We start from the raw sequence: 17,164 nt of genomic DNA, 5'->3' as shown, positions 1-17,164 counted from the left end.
GGCGCAGTTGTCGGCAGGGCAAAGAATCGAACGCAAGCCGTTTTGCTGTCACCCTAAAATTGAGGGGTTACAGGTGACGCTCCGTCATCCTTGGGCTGCCTTGGCGGAATTGTTGGTCTTGTTGACGATTATATCGAGGGCCTAGAGAGTGGCGGCGGCTTGAAGAATTCTCTTGAGGGTTGTTGACACGGGTAGATTCGCTCTTGTTTTTGGCCTTTGTGACTAGCTTGTCGATGCTGAGCTGAGCCAGGTAAAGCATTTTGTCTGTTTTTGCGTGCTGTTGGTAGAAGTGGTAGAGTAGAGCTGAAGGGTAAAAAAGGAGCCAAGGGTTAATCGGAAACAGCAAGGGGCTATATCAGATCGATCTGGGAGAGGGTGATGGGGAAAGAAACAAACTATAAATCGAGGTGAAGCGGATGATGTGCTCGGTATATGTATACTCCAGATTTCCAATGTAGCTCGGTGTGCCCGAGAAACAAGTCACATCATGATACTCACTGGGTTCTTTTTTTATCGGCTGTCGCATCGCGGGGCGACGTAAAAAAGCAAATGATCCGATTTGATCGGCGGATGGTGCCCGACACAAAACCGCCTTGTGAGGCTTGCGACGCGCTGAACTGTTTTTACATTTCCTCACTGACGGTAGATGTTTATTACTGGTGTCCCTTGCGGGGCCGGCTACGAGACGTCACTCAACTGACCCAATAATCAAGACACTGATTATACTTGCGTGGTTCGTCCCTAGCCTAAACATGCGTTAACCTTTTCTTACTATATAATTTTGAACCCAAACACTTGAGTCCTAGTCATGCATTGCATTACGAATCTGTGAACTCCGCGGGTTTCGCCGTGTGCGCTGCAGGATGCGATCTGCGCAAACGAAACATTCCTCTCCCTGCAGCATGACAAACACTTGGATTCTGCTCGTGGTTTCCTGGATTTGAAAGCTGGTAGGCCCAGGCTCGCAAAGAGAGGAAACGGAATCCCGCCTGGTGCTGACGCACTGCTTATTGAACTGCTAATGATACCCGAGAACGACTCTAATTGTATGATTCACGTTTGGCTGTAATTATACAAGCGGCAAGGTGTTCCATCTCGCGGTATTAATAAAGAAGCCACTGCTTTTCTTGAACCGCGCTCTGGGGAAATCCTAACCCACGTAGGTGGCATACCTGCCCAACACTTGATCGCCCCTCAGCGTCTCAATCTCATCCTCGGCCAAGCAGAACCCCACCGCCATGTCGCCCTTGGCATCCAGCGGCATCAGGTACATGAGGCTGGGCCACGGGGCCATCATGGGCCTCCTCGTCGCCACGGGCCTGCCGAGGACGTCGCCAAACGACATGCCGCCCGTCTTGACGTTGACGTACGACGAGACGCCGACCCCGGAGTGCGGGTCCTGCCTGGCGCCGTTGGCCAGCACCGACTTGTCGTCGAGGCGGTGCACCATGGTGGCAAAGGCGCAAAAGTGCCGGCGCTGCGCCTCCTCGTCGCGCAGCACCGCCCGCAGCCGGCCGGCCACGTCGCCCACCGGCAGGGCAAACACGTCGGTCTGCTCCGCGTACCCGCAGTCGGCGAGGTGGCCCATGTAGTACTTGCCCGGGCCGGAGAGGCCGAGCAGATGCCGCATGCTGAGGAGGCGCGCGAGGGTCGAGGATGCCTTTGGTCCGAGCTTGGCGGCGCGGGCGGCCTGCGTGCGCTGCCAGCACAGGGCGGTGACGGCGTCGTCGGTGGAGATGTAGGGGACGATGGTCTGCTTGCTGGCTTCGAGTTTGAGGTCCTTGAGTGCTTGCTGGGGGAAGTTGAAGTAGGCCCATTTTGCAGGCTTGGGCGGGGTGGCGGTTGTTGTTGTTGTTGATGGTGGTGTTGTTGTTGGTGGGGGCGGTGGGGGCATCTGCGGTATGAAGCAGTCGTCTAGCTCGGGGCCTGGTTGGTAATCGTCCCCCAGAAGTGGAATGACGTTGCGCCTGTCCTGGTTCGCTTGGGCTATCTCATCCGATGTCAGGTCCTCTCCTCGGCAGGCCTTGGCAAAGAAGCCAATCAGCATGCCCAGGCCCGTCATGTCCATGGTGGTATGGTTGCTGGCTATCGTCAACACCAGTCCGCCGCGTACAAAGTTGGCCTGCAGGACCAGAACCGGGGCGATTATGTCGTTGTCGTAGGGAGAGGCCACCCACGTCACGGCGATGGGCGGCACGACGACGTCTGTTTGCAAAAACCGCATGGGGAAGTTGGCGATCTGCATCTCTTGGAAGCTGGGGAGCTCGGCAGTGCTGTATTTGACAATTAGCTCGATCTCGTCCGCGTGGGGTATGACCCTGCGGATACCCGAGTGGGTTTCGTCCCGGCCTTCATAGATGACGCGACCGGCTACCCAGGGTAGATCGCGGGCGAGCTTTGCTAAAGCGCGCCTGAGATGCTGCTCAACCTCGGTCTGGATGGAAGGGACATCTTCCGGAAGCGAAAACAAGAGACAGATGGGCGTGTAGCGCCTGATCATGGGGAAGGAGCCAAATGTGTCGTCCAGGTGCTCAAAGGCAGCGGCCCCGAGCTGGTCCGAGGTTGTCACAGGCGCCATTGTTGCTGATGGTTATCGCTGCGAGGTGAATGCGCGTGGCTGCTTGTATCAAGTTGAAGGCTGATGCAAGTTGTCAGCGTGGTCGTGATGTTTTTATGGTCTTGTAAAAGGACTTGGGCGTCAGCGTCGACCAAAGATGCATCCAGAATGATTCATAATTTTCTTGCAGGGACCGATTCAGTGATTGGACCCCTGATGTTTTAGTGCCCACGGGTGGGCTTTTAGCTTCTTGGCGCGGTGATGGATGCGATTTGAATCATTTGGGCTAATTCACGAGGAGTTCGTGAGTGCTGACAACCCCACCATCTTGCAACTCCAGCCAACCATGCACTTTTTGGAATGCATGTTGACGGGCAGTCCCCACTGCATTCAAGCTCCCCAACGGCCCGGCGCTGAGGGTTCTAGGCCCGATGAACACTGCCAAAGCCAAGGCATGCTCGACACCACTTCTGATTGAGAGCTTTCTTGCGATCCGAACTTAATTTTTTTGCAATACCTAGGAATAAACTGTCTAATCAGGAGTACAAAGCCACTTTCTCGCAAACTGTACAAGATATGCGACTGTCGACTTATGTTGTTCTTAGGTAAGCAGAAAGCTGCGTTCCGTCTTACATTTATTTGGCCGTTTGCGCATGTAGCCAAGCTACATGACGTCACAAGTACCCCAAGCCGAGAGATGACCGCATGGAGATTTAATAGGCTGTCGTAACAAGGTTTTGATCTAGAACTAAATCTTCTCCAAACCATCTTTCAGCCGCCTTTTTTGAGAACATTATGTCGACCTAACCTACTTGACCTGCACGAACAATGGACTCAAAACGCTCCACAAAGACGAAACACCATGAAGGGCACCCCTCTCCATCCACTGGGGATGCAGATTGGACTATTTCAGTTTTGATCCACGCCGCTCTGGCCTTTGCCTATGTGGGAACCGATCAGGGCCCATGGAGTTTCGCCTTTTACGCCCTACTGCTGGGTCTGATGAGCCACATCAAAAACGGGCTCTGGTGCGGATTCTCGATGGCAGCATCAGTCTACATGTTATCTCAATTGCGCCCCGTTGACGATACCTACTACCACTACTACCTGCCGATTCCTCTTTTCGCCTTGGGGACGTTTGGGTGGACGTGGGTCTCTTTGGTGGCTGTGGTGGTGGGTATAGTGGTGTTCTACACTGCCAACGTCGCAGCCATTTATGCCCTCGTTTTCTTCGCCTACGGGTATCTCCTGTCGGGATACCGTCTAGCGTGTGCCTTCGCCGCATTGTTCTGGACCTACTGGCTTGGTGGCTGGACGCCGACGACCCTCGTGGCCGTGGCCATTCTCTACGCCTACCTGGCCGGTGATTATTTGTCGCGGGTAAGTCTTTTGCTACACCCCTTGGGGTGGCAGGCCGCAGGAGAAGGATCGAAAAAGAAAAGTCGGGAGACGTGAGGCACTAACCAAGATGAACCAAAACAAAAATACAGGCCGATAGCGTCGCGGCCCTTCGCCTCGAACGAAAAGATGAGCAAGATCAGGCACGAGCTGAACTGGAAGACTTGGACCCAGGCAATCAGCTCACTCGGGAGTTTGCGGCTCGGAGAGAGGATGGGGAATGTAGCATCCGCCAGGCGAGGAAGGACGCCGCCGAGGGAAACGTTCTTCTCGCGGGTTTCTACAACAAGCGCGTCTTTGACTGTGAATACAGGGCGTTGAGCGACAGTGATGATGACTACTGGAAAATGGTGAAGGAAGTCGTGTGTGTCAAGAACAAGCAATAAGGCACGGGGGGTGGGGGAGTTGTATTGTGTAATATCTTGTAGAGGCCATAAGCCATAATATGAGAGACTGGTCGCTGTTTTGGAGATGTTGCTCATTTCGGAGTCATGATATGTTCATTGGGCATTATATATCTACTGACTGGCTTCACCAACTCGACATGTGCAAAAACACCACCCAACTCCTGAAACCCCAACCAAACTAAACGATCATATATCATCCCAATCCTCACGAATCATCTCGGCCCCCTTCTCCGCAATCATGTAGACCGGCCCCAGGATGTTGACATCAGGCAACACGGGAATGATGCTGCAGTCCACGACCCTCAACCCATCGACGCCATACACCCTCAGCCGCGGGTCCACCACGCCGCCGTCCTCCTCGGGGAGCATCTGCACCGTGCCCGAGGCGTGCCAGTTCGGGATGGTGTTGGACTTGACGTACTCCCAGATCGCCTCGTCGTCGTCGTCCGAGACGTTTTCGGGTCCGGGGCTCAGCTCGCCGTGGTTGGGACCCATGGTGAATTTGGACAGGGCAGGGTGCGCGAGGATCTTGCGCAGGTAGCGGAAGGATTCGATGGCGATGATGCGATCGACGGGGTGTGCGTAGTACTATCGTTTACTCGTCAGCATACTCGTCCTGATTTGATACAAGTTGGGGGTAAGGGTGCCGTGTGGGACTGACATTCGGGTTGACCAGCGGAAATTCAGCCATGGAGCTGGACCGCAGCGTTACGTTGCCACGGGAGAGCGCAACCATGCTCGAAGCCGTCACGGAAATGTACGACTCGCTGGGCAGCGGGGTGTAGTACGGTGTCGGTCCTCCCGGGTACCAGATGGACTCGAACAGATACTCGATGTGGGACTGATTTGCCAGGCCGGAGGTGATGATTTCCTCGGCACCAATGGCCCGCAGCTCCTCCTCGGACATCTTTTGGAAAGCGTTCGTGATGCCCGATGGTGCAGTGTACTGACCAGTCCTGTTCTGGTAGAACTCGTCCTGGGCCTGACGCAGCGCCGACCACGACGCCGTCATATCCGTCGTCGAGAACTCGGGCGTCGACAGCGCCATGATGCTGAACACGGAGTGGTCGTTGAGATGCTGCCCGACGTTCTCGTTTACCACCACCGGCGTGATGGCGTACTTGTCCAGCTGGGCCTTGGGACCAATGCCCGAAACCATGAGCAGCTGCGGCGAGTTGAAGGCGCCCATGCTGACCACCACTTCCTTCCTGGCCTTGACCTCGTGGACGATGCCGGTCGGATGGTCCATGAAAGCGACCCCCGTGGCCTTGGGCTTCTCGCCCGACTCGTCCAGCAGCAGCTGCCAGACAGGCGCGTGGTAGAGCACGTCGAGGTTGGTCCGGTCGATGGCCTGCTTCAGGTACCCGTCGTAGCTGGAGCTGCGCAGCAGGTTGGCGTCCAGCGTGCCCGTGCCCTGCTTCACCCCCGTGCTGTTGCCCGTGTTGTGGTCCCTGACGACGGGGAGGTGCAGCGCCTCGGAAACCGCCGCGATGAAGCCCGTCGTCGACGGCGGCACGTAGCCCTGGAACGCGAGCTCCAGCGGCCCGTCGCCGTACGCGCTGGGGTCCCAGGTCTTGGCCGTGAGGTCGAACCCCTTGAGCTCGTGGTCGTCGGGCGGGTTGAAGTGCGTGCCCTTGACGGCGAGCGGGTACAGGTCGTGCCAGCCCCAGCCCGGGTTGCCCAGGCGCACCCAGTCGTCAAAGACAGAGGCCGAGCCGCGGCCGTGGTAGAAACCGTTGGTGACGCTGCTTCCGCCCAGACACCTGCCGCGGTGGTAGCGGAGCACGCGGTCGTCCATGTGCTCCTGTGGAGACGTGTAAAAGGACCAGTCGATGGCCGTCCCGCCGAGGAACTGGTTGCCCCCGGGGGGCTTGTAGGCGGATACCACGGTGGGCTCCGGGCCGGCCTCGAGCACGAGGATGCGGTTTTTGCCCGACTCGCTGAGGCGATTGGCTAGAACGAGACCCGCGGTGCCGCCTGGTGGTGGCATGTTAGATGGTGGGAGCCAGTGGGTGGGGGTTGCTTTTGGGCTAACGTTTCAGCAAAGCACTCACCTCCTGCAATGATAAAGTCGTACTCATCTTCGACGTGCTGCCGGTCAATTCCCTTGATCGGAGCAGCTATGGCTGTCGCTGCGAGGGCGAGAATGGTGACCGAGACGAACATATTGGATCCAACAGCGGCCAATTGGTCTGCTGACAGGTCCGGCCAATCTTGACCGTGGAGCCAGAGGGACGAAAGAAGGGATAGCAACGGTCTGTTGCTAGAAAACTGCAACACCGGCACAGTTCACATCGAGAATCTGGAGCAAACACTCGAGTGTTATATGCAATTTTACACAAATCCATGCTTCAAACCCTCAGCAAAGCATTGTTCCGTATGCTCCTCCAATCAAGCGACAGCGGAAACCTCACAAACCTGACATGCGTGCATGCCGTCTGTCCCGCAGTCACTGCGTCATTGCGAATTATTTCCTGGCTCAGGACCGAAAAACCTGCATGACTGCGCCGCTTTCCGGACTCGGAGGTTGACAGCACGAAAAAGATAAATATTTTTTTTCCGTCCGGCATTCTGCACAAGATGATACCGTACAGCTTGACAGGCTTGGCAGGCAAACAGGTAACTGCAGGCGACGAGGGCGCATCTGGCCAAGCTAGGGAACGTTGATTTCCCCGCAACTCCAAGGATCGGCACTCATTTTGGCCAAGGCGAGCCGTTCCCCCCTCTGAGCCGCCCTCGTGCAGCTAAGCTGATGCCAAGCTGCATTTTCAACGACGTAGGACAAGACTTTTGCGTTGTTTGGTGATGTTTTGGTGGTTGATGGCGCAGGTTTGGCGGGGAGCAAAAATTGGAAAAGGAGACTGGGGTCGGCCGTAGGCAAATCATTGCCGGCTTACCCGATAGACAGGTGAGAAAAGGCGGTGTCTACACACCGGAGAGGCAGGATTCGCAAATTTATCAACGACGAAGGTGGCGCGAGGACCAAAGAGGAAAAGGACCGAACAGTAAAAATTATGGCCAGGCTCCATATCTTTGGGGTTTGGTGTTCGTTTTGTGGGGGTGATCTACGCTGGAACCAGTGCTGGGGAAATGCGACAGTGGGTGAGGCCCTTGCAGTAAATAAAGTGGGATTAATATCCCTCGGCGACTGCTTCACTGGAAACAGCAGTGGTAGGCAGCCAAAGAAGCGTACCGGTACCTTGCAGTCGGCACCCGACTCGGTCGATCATTCTTCAACCGGACCACGCGATGAAACACAAAATAGGTATGCATTATTGATATTTCAATTGACAACCTGCAGTAAATCGATATCCCCCAAATCCAGACGTTACGTGCTGTCTAAATGAAGGAATCTGTGCTGCGCCATGTTAAAGTGCCCCACGCTGGTCTCTAGAGAAGGGTAGGCTGGCTAGCATGCACGCAGACGCAATCAATCCTCCGAGACCAAGGGATACCCTCGGGTCGATTCATGCTGTGAATAGGCTATGTAGGGCAGCTACGTGGTCGACCCTCGTCATTGGAAAAGACTCGGAAAAGAAATGGTAGCCCCGCCGCCCACGAGCCACGTCATGGTAAATGGAAAACTGGCTCTTTGCTGCCGTGATTGTAATGCAAGCGGGTATTTGCTCCAGAGTCTCCAGAATAGAGGCCGCGTGGGAGAAGACCGACCGGAGATTGATTGGAAAAGAACGGATGTTGGAAAAGGTGAGGATCAGCTTCGGGATGCGACAGGACGACTCTAACGGAATCGCCGAGATGGAAGCTTGTTCCATTCCCCGACAATAAACAAATCTAGACTCGGAAAGATTCAGTCGTGAGCTCCTACAGGTGAACACCCCTGTAACCATGTAAATAAAAATTCCGTCAAGTTGACCTTTGTTAAAACAGGTGTTTAACATACTTAGTTTAGAATGTTATGCCGAACGTTCACTTTAAATCTTTTTATACATCCCAGCGATACAAGGCAGCAAGGCCCAGTGTCTATATCTGCCTGTCCGATTGGGAAAACATTCGCTCGGACAACGCTCCCGAGTGGGAGGGCCCGTTGGATACACCGGCCATGTGGAGAGATACCACCAAAGATCATAGGTAACAAGGTGGGGAGGCATGGTGCACCATCCTGTAAAATCGGATAGTTTTGATTAACAGAGAACCGGGCTGAAACGAGACGGGCAGTGACGGGCTGGCCAGCCCCAAGAATCCCGATAAGGACGCACTGCCGACAAAATTTGCAGTTGGTTACCTGGGGCAGTGGGTACTGGATACTACATGACCTTTCCAAACCTGCGCCGAAACCAACAGAAGTGACTTCGCGGTCATTGGGAAAATTGAAAGATATTACATAAGTTTAAATGAGGAGAAGTAGATGCTCACTACTATGTGGATGCCTTTGCTTCTCAGACGCGGTTGAATTTATCATGGAGAGTTGTGTGGAGAAAGGTAACATCTAGTCCAGGTCATAAATACATACCATCAGGTCAAGTTACACTTCACGTCGACTCTTCATGGCCCTCTGCCTAGTTAACTTTGAGAAGGTCCAGGTTCTGGCCGCAGATATCCATGTGGTTTGCCTTGACTTTTTTAGTTGGTACATATGCATAATTTGGCTTTGGGCTCCGCTGCCCTGCTTAACGCCCTGTTTATCAGCATGCTGGTGTCATGCTACTCCCTATAATAACCATGATATCTCATAAAATCGCATTTTTCCAACGGTCGGCTGATCCTAGTTTATTACCTATCCATAGTACACCTCCGCCGGGTTGGCAAGTCACACCCTGGAGCGCATGGCTGTTGGTGTCGGTCCGACGCGCCACAGAAGAAAAGCCGATTCAATTTTGGACGCAAAGCCGCACAAATTTACACTGTATTGCTTAGGGGCTAGACTACCAAGCATTCACCTCCGGCTATTAAACATTTATTCGTATCCATTCCGTACCCCACCCAGTAACAACATTGCGGAAATACGGTTTGGGATTTATCCCCAGCCAAACTCCCCCCAAATTTGTCCCATCCTATATATTGGAACTGTAACCGGAATTTTGCCACGAAACGGTGAAAACTTTTGCCACCGTTTTTCGCCTAACAACGGCCGGCCGGTGCATAAAATTATTCCCAATTCCCAAACGCGCCACGCATTATAAAACACGTAACCTTTTTTACCGTTACCCTGTTATTTTGTTATATAACGTCTTTTGTCTATTACCATACCTTATATTTAATTTGGCCGAAAATCCCACCCAAAAATACCCAATGCAAATTATCGCTGTATGGACCTGCCAATGAATACAAATGGGTGTTTAATAGCCGGATATAAATACTCGTTAATTTGGCCCTTATTTAGTTGCTCGTCCCCATTTTACAGGAATGCGTGTAAACTTCCCCCTATCCTAATTTAATTGTAATTACATCTGTTTTAACTGTGCACCAACCATATTAACTACAAATAACTGCCAGAAACCACCAGCAATTATAACCAAATTGCCTATTGCGGCAAAAAGCCGACCAAATTCACCACCACCACCAAAATTACTATATTTTCCATACGCACGCGCGATTATATATCAAAGCCATTGCATTTTGGCATATATATATATATGCGATTACCACCTTTTAGAACTTTTATATTTGTATATAAATTTAAATAAAAATGCAGCGGTTTTAATGTATGGGCGCGCGTGCGTGTGGGAAGGTATGGTATTTTTGGTGGTGGTTTGCGCAGGTTGTATTGGGTGGGGTTGTGGTTAATATGGCTGGTGCACAGTTAAAATAGATGTGATCACAGTCAAATTAGGATAGGGGGTAAACTTCCAGGCCATTACCCGCTTTTAGCGCCAGCTTTGTTCCTATTTGGGGGCTGTTCGCTGAGGCCGAGGGGTCCCATGTCACGGCCAGGCATACATTGGAGAACCTCAGTGTATTAGGCGCTATCGACGAAAATTCTAAACTGAAGAGAAGAGAGAAATTACAATCAACGACGCGCTCAAGAGACGCGCTTAAATCCGGAGTAAGTGGACCCTTGTCCGATCCCTGGCTCAGCGTGGCTGGTAGAGCCGAGTCGTGATTCTGAGGGTAGGTCTGGGGGCCTGATCCTCACATTACCCCCCTTTAAGGCCTGATCGACGTAGGCGGTCAGAGTCTTGAGTCTGTTACGTGTGTCTCCTCGGGGCCTTCCGCCGCTCTCGTGTCTCTTTCGCATCGTGTTCGGCAACATTGTCCTCGGGTCCGTCTTCCGCAAAAATATCCTCTGCTGCGCTCCTGATCCACTGTTGCAAATTTACCGGAGGTCCTGCTGCGTCCGGGTACTCCCTGTGAAAGGTATCCAGCAGTACTGGTGAATTTTTCAAGTCGCGGGCCTCATACCATGTCTCATCAGGGTCGAGTCCGACCCACGATACCTGATATTGCAACGTCTTCTTTCGTCCGAATAGTCGCGAGGCCAACACTTGCTCCACCTCCCACTCCGGTTCTCCGTTAATCTCGACCGGTGGTTCCGGCTTTTGATACTGCTGAGGTAATGGATCCGTTGCTGCTTTGCGCAGTCGGCTGGCGTGGAACAGCTTACTACCTTTATACCAGGCAGGGGTGTCGAGAATGAAGCTGTGACCCTTTTCCCCGAGAATCGTCCATGGTCCTGCATTTTGCGAGTCCAACTTGGTCGTAGGAGCTTCGGTGGAAAAACCCTTTTTGCTAACGTAAACCGCATCTCCCACCGTAAAGTCGACCGGTCGCCGTTTCTTGTTAGCCTGCCTCTGTTGCTCTATCTGCGCTCCGAGTCCATTGTTGCGGGCCAGCTCCTGAGCTTGCCGAGCTTGGCGGACCATTTCCAGCGCCTTTTGTTGCTGACCGGTCTCCAGGTCTTCTTCGGGTAAAGGTAGAGAGAGCGGGTCTCTAGGGCGAGCTCCTGTTTCTGCTTCGATCGGTGCCATGCCGATAGAGGCGTGAACGGACGAATTGTGGCCGAAGTCGAAGGCGGGAATATGCCGTCGCCAATTCGTTTGGTATTTGTCTACATAGAAGCGCATTTTCTGATCCAATTCAGCGTTGGTAATTTCGACGCTGCCCTGACTTTGAGGGTGGCGGGCGCTTCCATGTTTATGCTTTGTTCCTGTCAACTCGTTTAAAGTGTTTAGGAACTCGGATATAAACGGTCCGGCGTTGTCGGAAAGCCATAAGTCGGGGACGCCTTTCCAACGGTACACAGTCTGATAATACCGCATGGCCAAGGTCTCCGCGGTGTCTGTCTTTTTTCCCGGTAGGGTGGCCAAAAGTTTGGTCAATCGGCAGATGAAGACCCAGACGTAATTATAGCCTTCTTTATCCTTGGGCATATCTTTGCCGTCTACCATTACGTGCTGCCAACACCGTCTAGGGATCTCCAGTGGGTGCAACAGCCCAGGCGTCTTATCATGTCGTACCTTGTTGCGTTGACATTCGCGACAATTCTTAATGTAGCGTTTGACGTCTCGATTTCGGTCGGGCCACCAATAGTCCTTTTTCAGGCGGCTGAGGGTTTTATTCTGGCCTCCATGGCCGAAGATCTTGGGCTCATGAGCTTCGCGGATGAGAGCCGTTCTTAAGAAGATCTTGCCATCCTGGGTAGTCTCGGGTACCGTTAACAGACTGTCATGGCGACCTAGGTTCTGTTTTAGGTTCTCTTCCAGGATAAGGGCCACTAGGTCAGCTCCTTGAGGTGCGGAGGGTTCCAAGTTGTTAATTGTTGGAGGGGGCTCGCCGGGTTGGAAGTTAATCTTTTCCGGAGGGATTAATGCCATGGTGCGGTCTAGCACAGCTCGGGCCTTGACCGTAGGGTTGTCGACGGTTTTGCGCGAAAGGGCATCGGCTGCCACATTATCCTTGCCGGGACGGTATTTAAAGGTGATGTCGAAGTTGGCCAAGTAGTCAGCCCATCGTATCTGGCGAGCGGACAAAAGTTTTTTGGTCGACCAATAAATCAAGGCCTGGTGATCGGTAAAAACACAGAACTTGGTACCCAATAGGGCTGGTTCGAAGTCCTTTAGCGTATTAATCACAGCTAATAGCTCCTGGTCCTGAATCGGATAGTTTTGTTCAGCAGGGGACATGGTTTTGGACGAATAGCCGATTGGCTTCCAGCTGCCATCGTCCTGTTGCTGCCACACGACCCCGGCGGTGGCCCTGCCACTGGCGTCGGTGTCCATCCTGACAGGCATACCGGGTTTGAAGAAACTCATTACGGGGGCGGTGACCACCAGTTGTTTCAGCGCTTCAAAAGCGGCCTTCTGCTCGGGGCCTTTTTCGAACGGGACTCCCTTTTTCAATAATCGGGTCAGAGGTTCTGCTTGTTCGCTGGCGTGATGGCAGAACGTCCGAACGAAATTACATAGGCCTAGGAAGGATCGTACTGCGGAAACGGAGGTGACGTCGTCCCATTGCCAGCTGGTGATGGCTTCGACCTTTTTGGGGTCGATGCGGATACCTTTACTGATTTCTAGAAGTAAACCCAGGTACTCGATTTCGAAAACGCCGAAACTTGACTTTTTGATATCGCCTTGGAGTCCGGCTTTGTGCAGCCTGTAAATAACCTCCTCGGTTTGCTCAAAATGGACTTGCTCTGATTTATCCTCGGTGTAAATCAACACGTCGTCTGCGTAGGCGCTCGCGAAAGCGTCCAGCAGTTCATTAAGCTGAGCGTTAATAAAAGCTTGGAACCAGGCGGGTCCGACCTTCAGTCCAAAGGGTAAGACCTTCCACTGAAACGTCCCTTGTCGCGTTTTGAACGCCGTTAAGTACCGTGAGTTCGGATCCATTAGCAATCTGTTAAAAGCTCGGATAATGTCGATCTTGGTCATCCTCCGGGCTTTTCCACATTTGCTCAACGTCCCGGCCACGTCGGGGGCAAGTACTTGTCGTCCTTTGATGAATTTGTTTACCCATCGGTAATCCACACAAAAACGTTGCTCCTTCGATTGCGGTTTAGGAACGAATAGAGTCGAAGCTGCGGTCTCCTCCATTGTCCGTTCAATGAAATCGATCCTCAGAAGTTCGTCGATGGTTTCTTTTTCCAACTCCATCATCGCGAAAGGGGTCGAATAGCGGGCTGGCCTCCCCTCCAAAGGTTTCTCGAGTTCCAAAACCACGTCGAAGCCGGGTCGGCTAGGCGGGAGAATCGTCGACGCCTTTTTGGAAAAGAAACCTTCAAGGTGGGCAAGTGCTTTGGGTAACTTGGCTCGTACTTGCGCGATGTGCTCCGGGTCTTCGCCTGCAGGAAATGGAATGGGATGTCCATCGTGAGTCTTGTTCCATTGCAGGGCTAATACCGCATTAAGGCTGGTTGTAGGCGTATCGTTTACTGGTACCAGCGGTATAGGCTCCGTGGGTAACGGGGATCGCTTCCATCGATCTTGACGTGGGTCGTTAAGAAGGGCACAAATATTTGCTGGCAGGGCTTTGTTGGAAACGGTCTTTGGGATAGTCGGAAAGGCGCTAATTTCTGTGATCTGAGCCTGGTTTCCGTGTTGGCGTTTAGGGCCTTGAAGTATCTTGCGGACCTGGATGCGACGGTCTTCTTGTTCCATCTTGCGGTCCCGGCGGACTGCGTCAGCTTGGGCCTCGAGGTCCAGAGGCGGATTTGAACGTTGTACGACGATTGCCGGTGAGTATTGGGCCATGGCGGGCAGGTCGTTGGGCCAAACGAAGCTGCGGGTAGCTGGGAATAAGCCTACTCGATGCTTCGTCCACCATTCTTGTCCGATAAACACATCGTGTGCCGTTTCGAGGAGGATGAATTTCTGCCGTGGGAATTGTCGTCCGTCGATTTGCAAGGTGAGCCGAAGGTATTCGGTGGCTCTTGCGGTGACCTTCCTGTTAAAATCTCCAAAGTCCAAAGGTTTGGGGAGCTTTTTGATGGGTAGCTCTAAACGTTGGGCGACCTTTTTCGCGAGGCTCGGTCGGATGGATAAGTACACATCTGCTCCGGTGTCACAGAGAGCTTGGGCGTTAAGACCACGACCTTTGTCTTGCAATCGAATGGGAGCAAGAAAGGTGTTTGATTTAGGTGATCTATCGATTTTAGCTATCTGAGGCACGCAGACTGCCGAGGAGACTTCCGGCAGCCTTAGCAGTTTTCCGAATCCGACGAAGATAAGCTGTGGCCGGATCGTTCACAAGCCTCTCGATCGCCTTCGTGTTGAAGGGCGAGAACGGCGGCGATGTGAGCGGCCTTTTGGGGGCAATTGCGTGCCAGGTGCCCGGCTTCTTTGCAAAGGAAGCATCTACCCTCAGTGACCAATTTGGCGTTTTCTCTGCTGGGCGACTTCGGGGCGTCAATGGTCTGTGTGCGGGTTTGGTTCTTGGCTTCCTGGCTGTGCCGGCGATTCTCGCGTCGACGTTGTTTGCGTTCGGCGCTGGCTGAACGCTCACGGCGCTCTTCCCTCTTTTTGCGGTTCTCGCGGAGCTCCTCCCAAGCGCGTTGTTGGGCCAGCGCCGAGTTCGCAACTTCTCCGGCAAAGGTCTCGTACGAGATATTTGGGTCTTTGGATAGGCTGAGAAGCTGGGGGTTCAGGTTGGCAGGAATGTGCTCATAGAGAACCAACTTGCGTTCCGTTTTGGCAATGTTGGCTTTATCGGCTAGGCTGTTAACCTTGCCAATAAACTGGTGGATGTCTGTTGACTTGTCCGACAGACTAAACTTCAGGTGACGAAGCTCCTCACGGGCTTTGGAGGCTTGATTATCATCGTGGTAAACAGCGGCTAGGGTCGCGACCATTTCGGCTGCGCTGCTGAAAGGCATAATGGTGGATTCATAACGGCCTTGGATAAGGTCGTTGGCAAGCCCTTCAGTCAGGGAATTGATCACTGCCATGCGGCTTCTTTCTGTTTTGTAAGTTTCGTCGTCCTCTACAAATTTATCTGCGATTTTAGTGATCCATTTATCAAAACGATCCTTATCACCATCAAACATGCCGGGGTCGATGCCGGCTTTACGTGCCGTCCTGTCGTAGGCAGGGTTTTTAGCATTTTGGTTACTTCCGTAAGGCTTAAATGCTGTCCGGGCAGCGATACCATGGGGCTTAAACTCAGCCCCTCCAAAGGCGCTGTTCAAAGGCGTAATACCGCGGGTTTGACGGGTGGCATTGTTACTCCGGGTGGCGAGCTGGTCTTTAAGTTGGGCAATGGTGGCCAAAAGATCTTGCAGCTGTGATTGAGTGATTGTAGCCTGGCCGGCAGTGTTTTCGCTTTCGTCTGCCATTTCGCTTCTCATTTGGACGACAGGCGAGGGCGCTCTGCTTGGAAATTTCGGAATTTCGTTCCTGCCGTCTAACGTTTTGGCAGAAGGTTGGTGGGGAGGGTTTCGCGCCTCTCCTGGGTGCTCAGAAACTGACTCGTACTCGTACGATCCGTCAACTTCGATGCTGTCGACTGGCTGATCTTGCTCTGTGTCGGATTGGGGCTCAACGGGCTCTTCAGGCTCTGTGTTGGCGCTGGTAGGAGCGGGCTCTACTGGCTCTGGGCTCACTGGGGCAACTGTAATCTCTCCGTTTTGATCCGAGTCTTCGGTGTTGGGAGTAGCAGTGCCGGAAGCCAAATTATCTGGCTTTGCTGAGTTTGCGTTTGTCACGCGTTGGGATTGGCGAATCGGTGGGCCGTAATTTTTACGCGGCGACATTGATTTCGCGAATGGTGTCTTCTGTGGCCTAGTTTACCGTCGTGCACAGCCGACGTGGTGAACGATTGAATAAAGGGATTGAACGATATATTTTAATTGCTTCACCAGCAAATTATAGTGAGTTTAGAATTATGTCACGGCCAGGCATACATTGGAGAACCTCAGTGTATTAGGCGCTATCGACGAAAATTCTAAACTGAAGAGAAGAGAGAAATTACAATCAACGACGCGCTCAAGAGACGCGCTTAAATCCGGAGTAAGTGGACCCTTGTCCGATCCCTGGCTCAGCGTGGCTGGTAGAGCCGAGTCGTGATTCTGAGGGTAGGTCTGGGGGCCTGATCCTCACAAAAATTATTATTTTCGGGGCACGTTTTAATTTGAATAATATTGATAATAAAAATTCCATGACCGGTTTCGGAAAATATAAAAAATTCGATTAAAATATTAAAATAACAATTAAAAAATTTAATAAAAATTAGAAAATCGATACAACCATTTTTAAAATTTTCGTTAATTATAAAAAATAAATTCGAAAATTTTCAAACGCGAAAAAATAAAAGATTACCGGTATTAAAATAAAAATAATAACGTTTAATTTATTAATTTAATAAATAACTTAAATGCAAACCCATACGTAATTTATTTAATTTTCGATTACGGGTATAAAAGGGTAAAAACAATTAGAAGTTTGAACGTAAACAAATTAATTGTCAAATAAAAATATATTATTTTTGACCCAATAATAACGTTTTGTTAATCGATTGATTTACGAAAGGCCTATTAACAGAAAAGACGATTAGAAGCTCGAACGTAAACAAATTAGTCGTTAAACAAGAATATACTACCTTTTACCGAATAACAACGTTTTGTTAATCGATCGATCTACGGAAGGCCTATTAACACCCACCTTATATTGCTTTTAAACCATTCGCATAGTAAGGCCAGTTATATTTGCAATGGTACATGGCTATAATCCCGTTTCTGATATTAGAACAATTATCATTTAATCATCTATAAGTCATGCACGCCAGGTTTCTTGGCTAGAAAACATGGGACGCTCGAAACCATTTCCAATTAGCAGACCTCGGTGCCAGCTAATCTCAGGGCTCACCCCTGATCGCGCGCTCCACAATTGAACCTGTGGCTCAATTGTGGCTT

At 51.9% G+C, this 17,164-nt stretch overlaps 3 protein-coding genes across 3 annotated transcripts; 1 reads left to right on the top strand and 2 right to left on the bottom strand.

The window, feature by feature from the left end:
- Positions 1 to 610: 610 nt before the first annotated feature.
- MGG_08440 (trichothecene 3-O-acetyltransferase) lies at positions 611 to 3,115 on the bottom strand. The gene has a single exon (XM_003715892.1). It carries the CDS (start codon positions 2,576 to 2,578, stop codon positions 1,151 to 1,153), a length of 1,428 nt encoding a protein of 475 aa, XP_003715940.1. The 5' UTR covers positions 2,579 to 3,115; the 3' UTR covers positions 611 to 1,150.
- A 190-nt stretch (positions 3,116 to 3,305) lies between these two features.
- Positions 3,306 to 4,570, top strand: MGG_08439 (uncharacterized protein). Its single transcript, XM_003715891.1, has 2 exons — positions 3,306 to 3,937; positions 4,048 to 4,570. The coding sequence occupies exons 1-2, from the start codon at positions 3,386 to 3,388 to the stop codon at positions 4,339 to 4,341; spliced, it is 846 nt and encodes a 281-aa protein (XP_003715939.1). The 5' UTR covers positions 3,306 to 3,385; the 3' UTR covers positions 4,342 to 4,570.
- Positions 4,332 to 7,307, bottom strand: MGG_15347 (choline dehydrogenase). Its single transcript, XM_003715890.1, has 3 exons — positions 6,417 to 7,307; positions 5,024 to 6,339; positions 4,332 to 4,950 (listed from the first exon to the last, which is right to left on the bottom strand). Exons 1-3 carry the CDS (start codon positions 6,526 to 6,528, stop codon positions 4,549 to 4,551), a joined length of 1,830 nt encoding a protein of 609 aa, XP_003715938.1. The 5' UTR covers positions 6,529 to 7,307; the 3' UTR covers positions 4,332 to 4,548.
- Between the last annotated feature and the right edge of the window lie 9,857 nt (positions 7,308 to 17,164).

This window comes from Pyricularia oryzae, chromosome 4 (genome assembly GCF_000002495.2).
Source record: "Pyricularia oryzae 70-15 chromosome 4, whole genome shotgun sequence".
Lineage (NCBI taxonomy): Eukaryota > Fungi > Ascomycota > Sordariomycetes > Magnaporthales > Pyriculariaceae > Pyricularia > Pyricularia oryzae.
The sequence above is the reverse complement of the archived record's forward strand: the minus strand, read 5'-3'. Positions and strand labels throughout refer to the sequence as shown.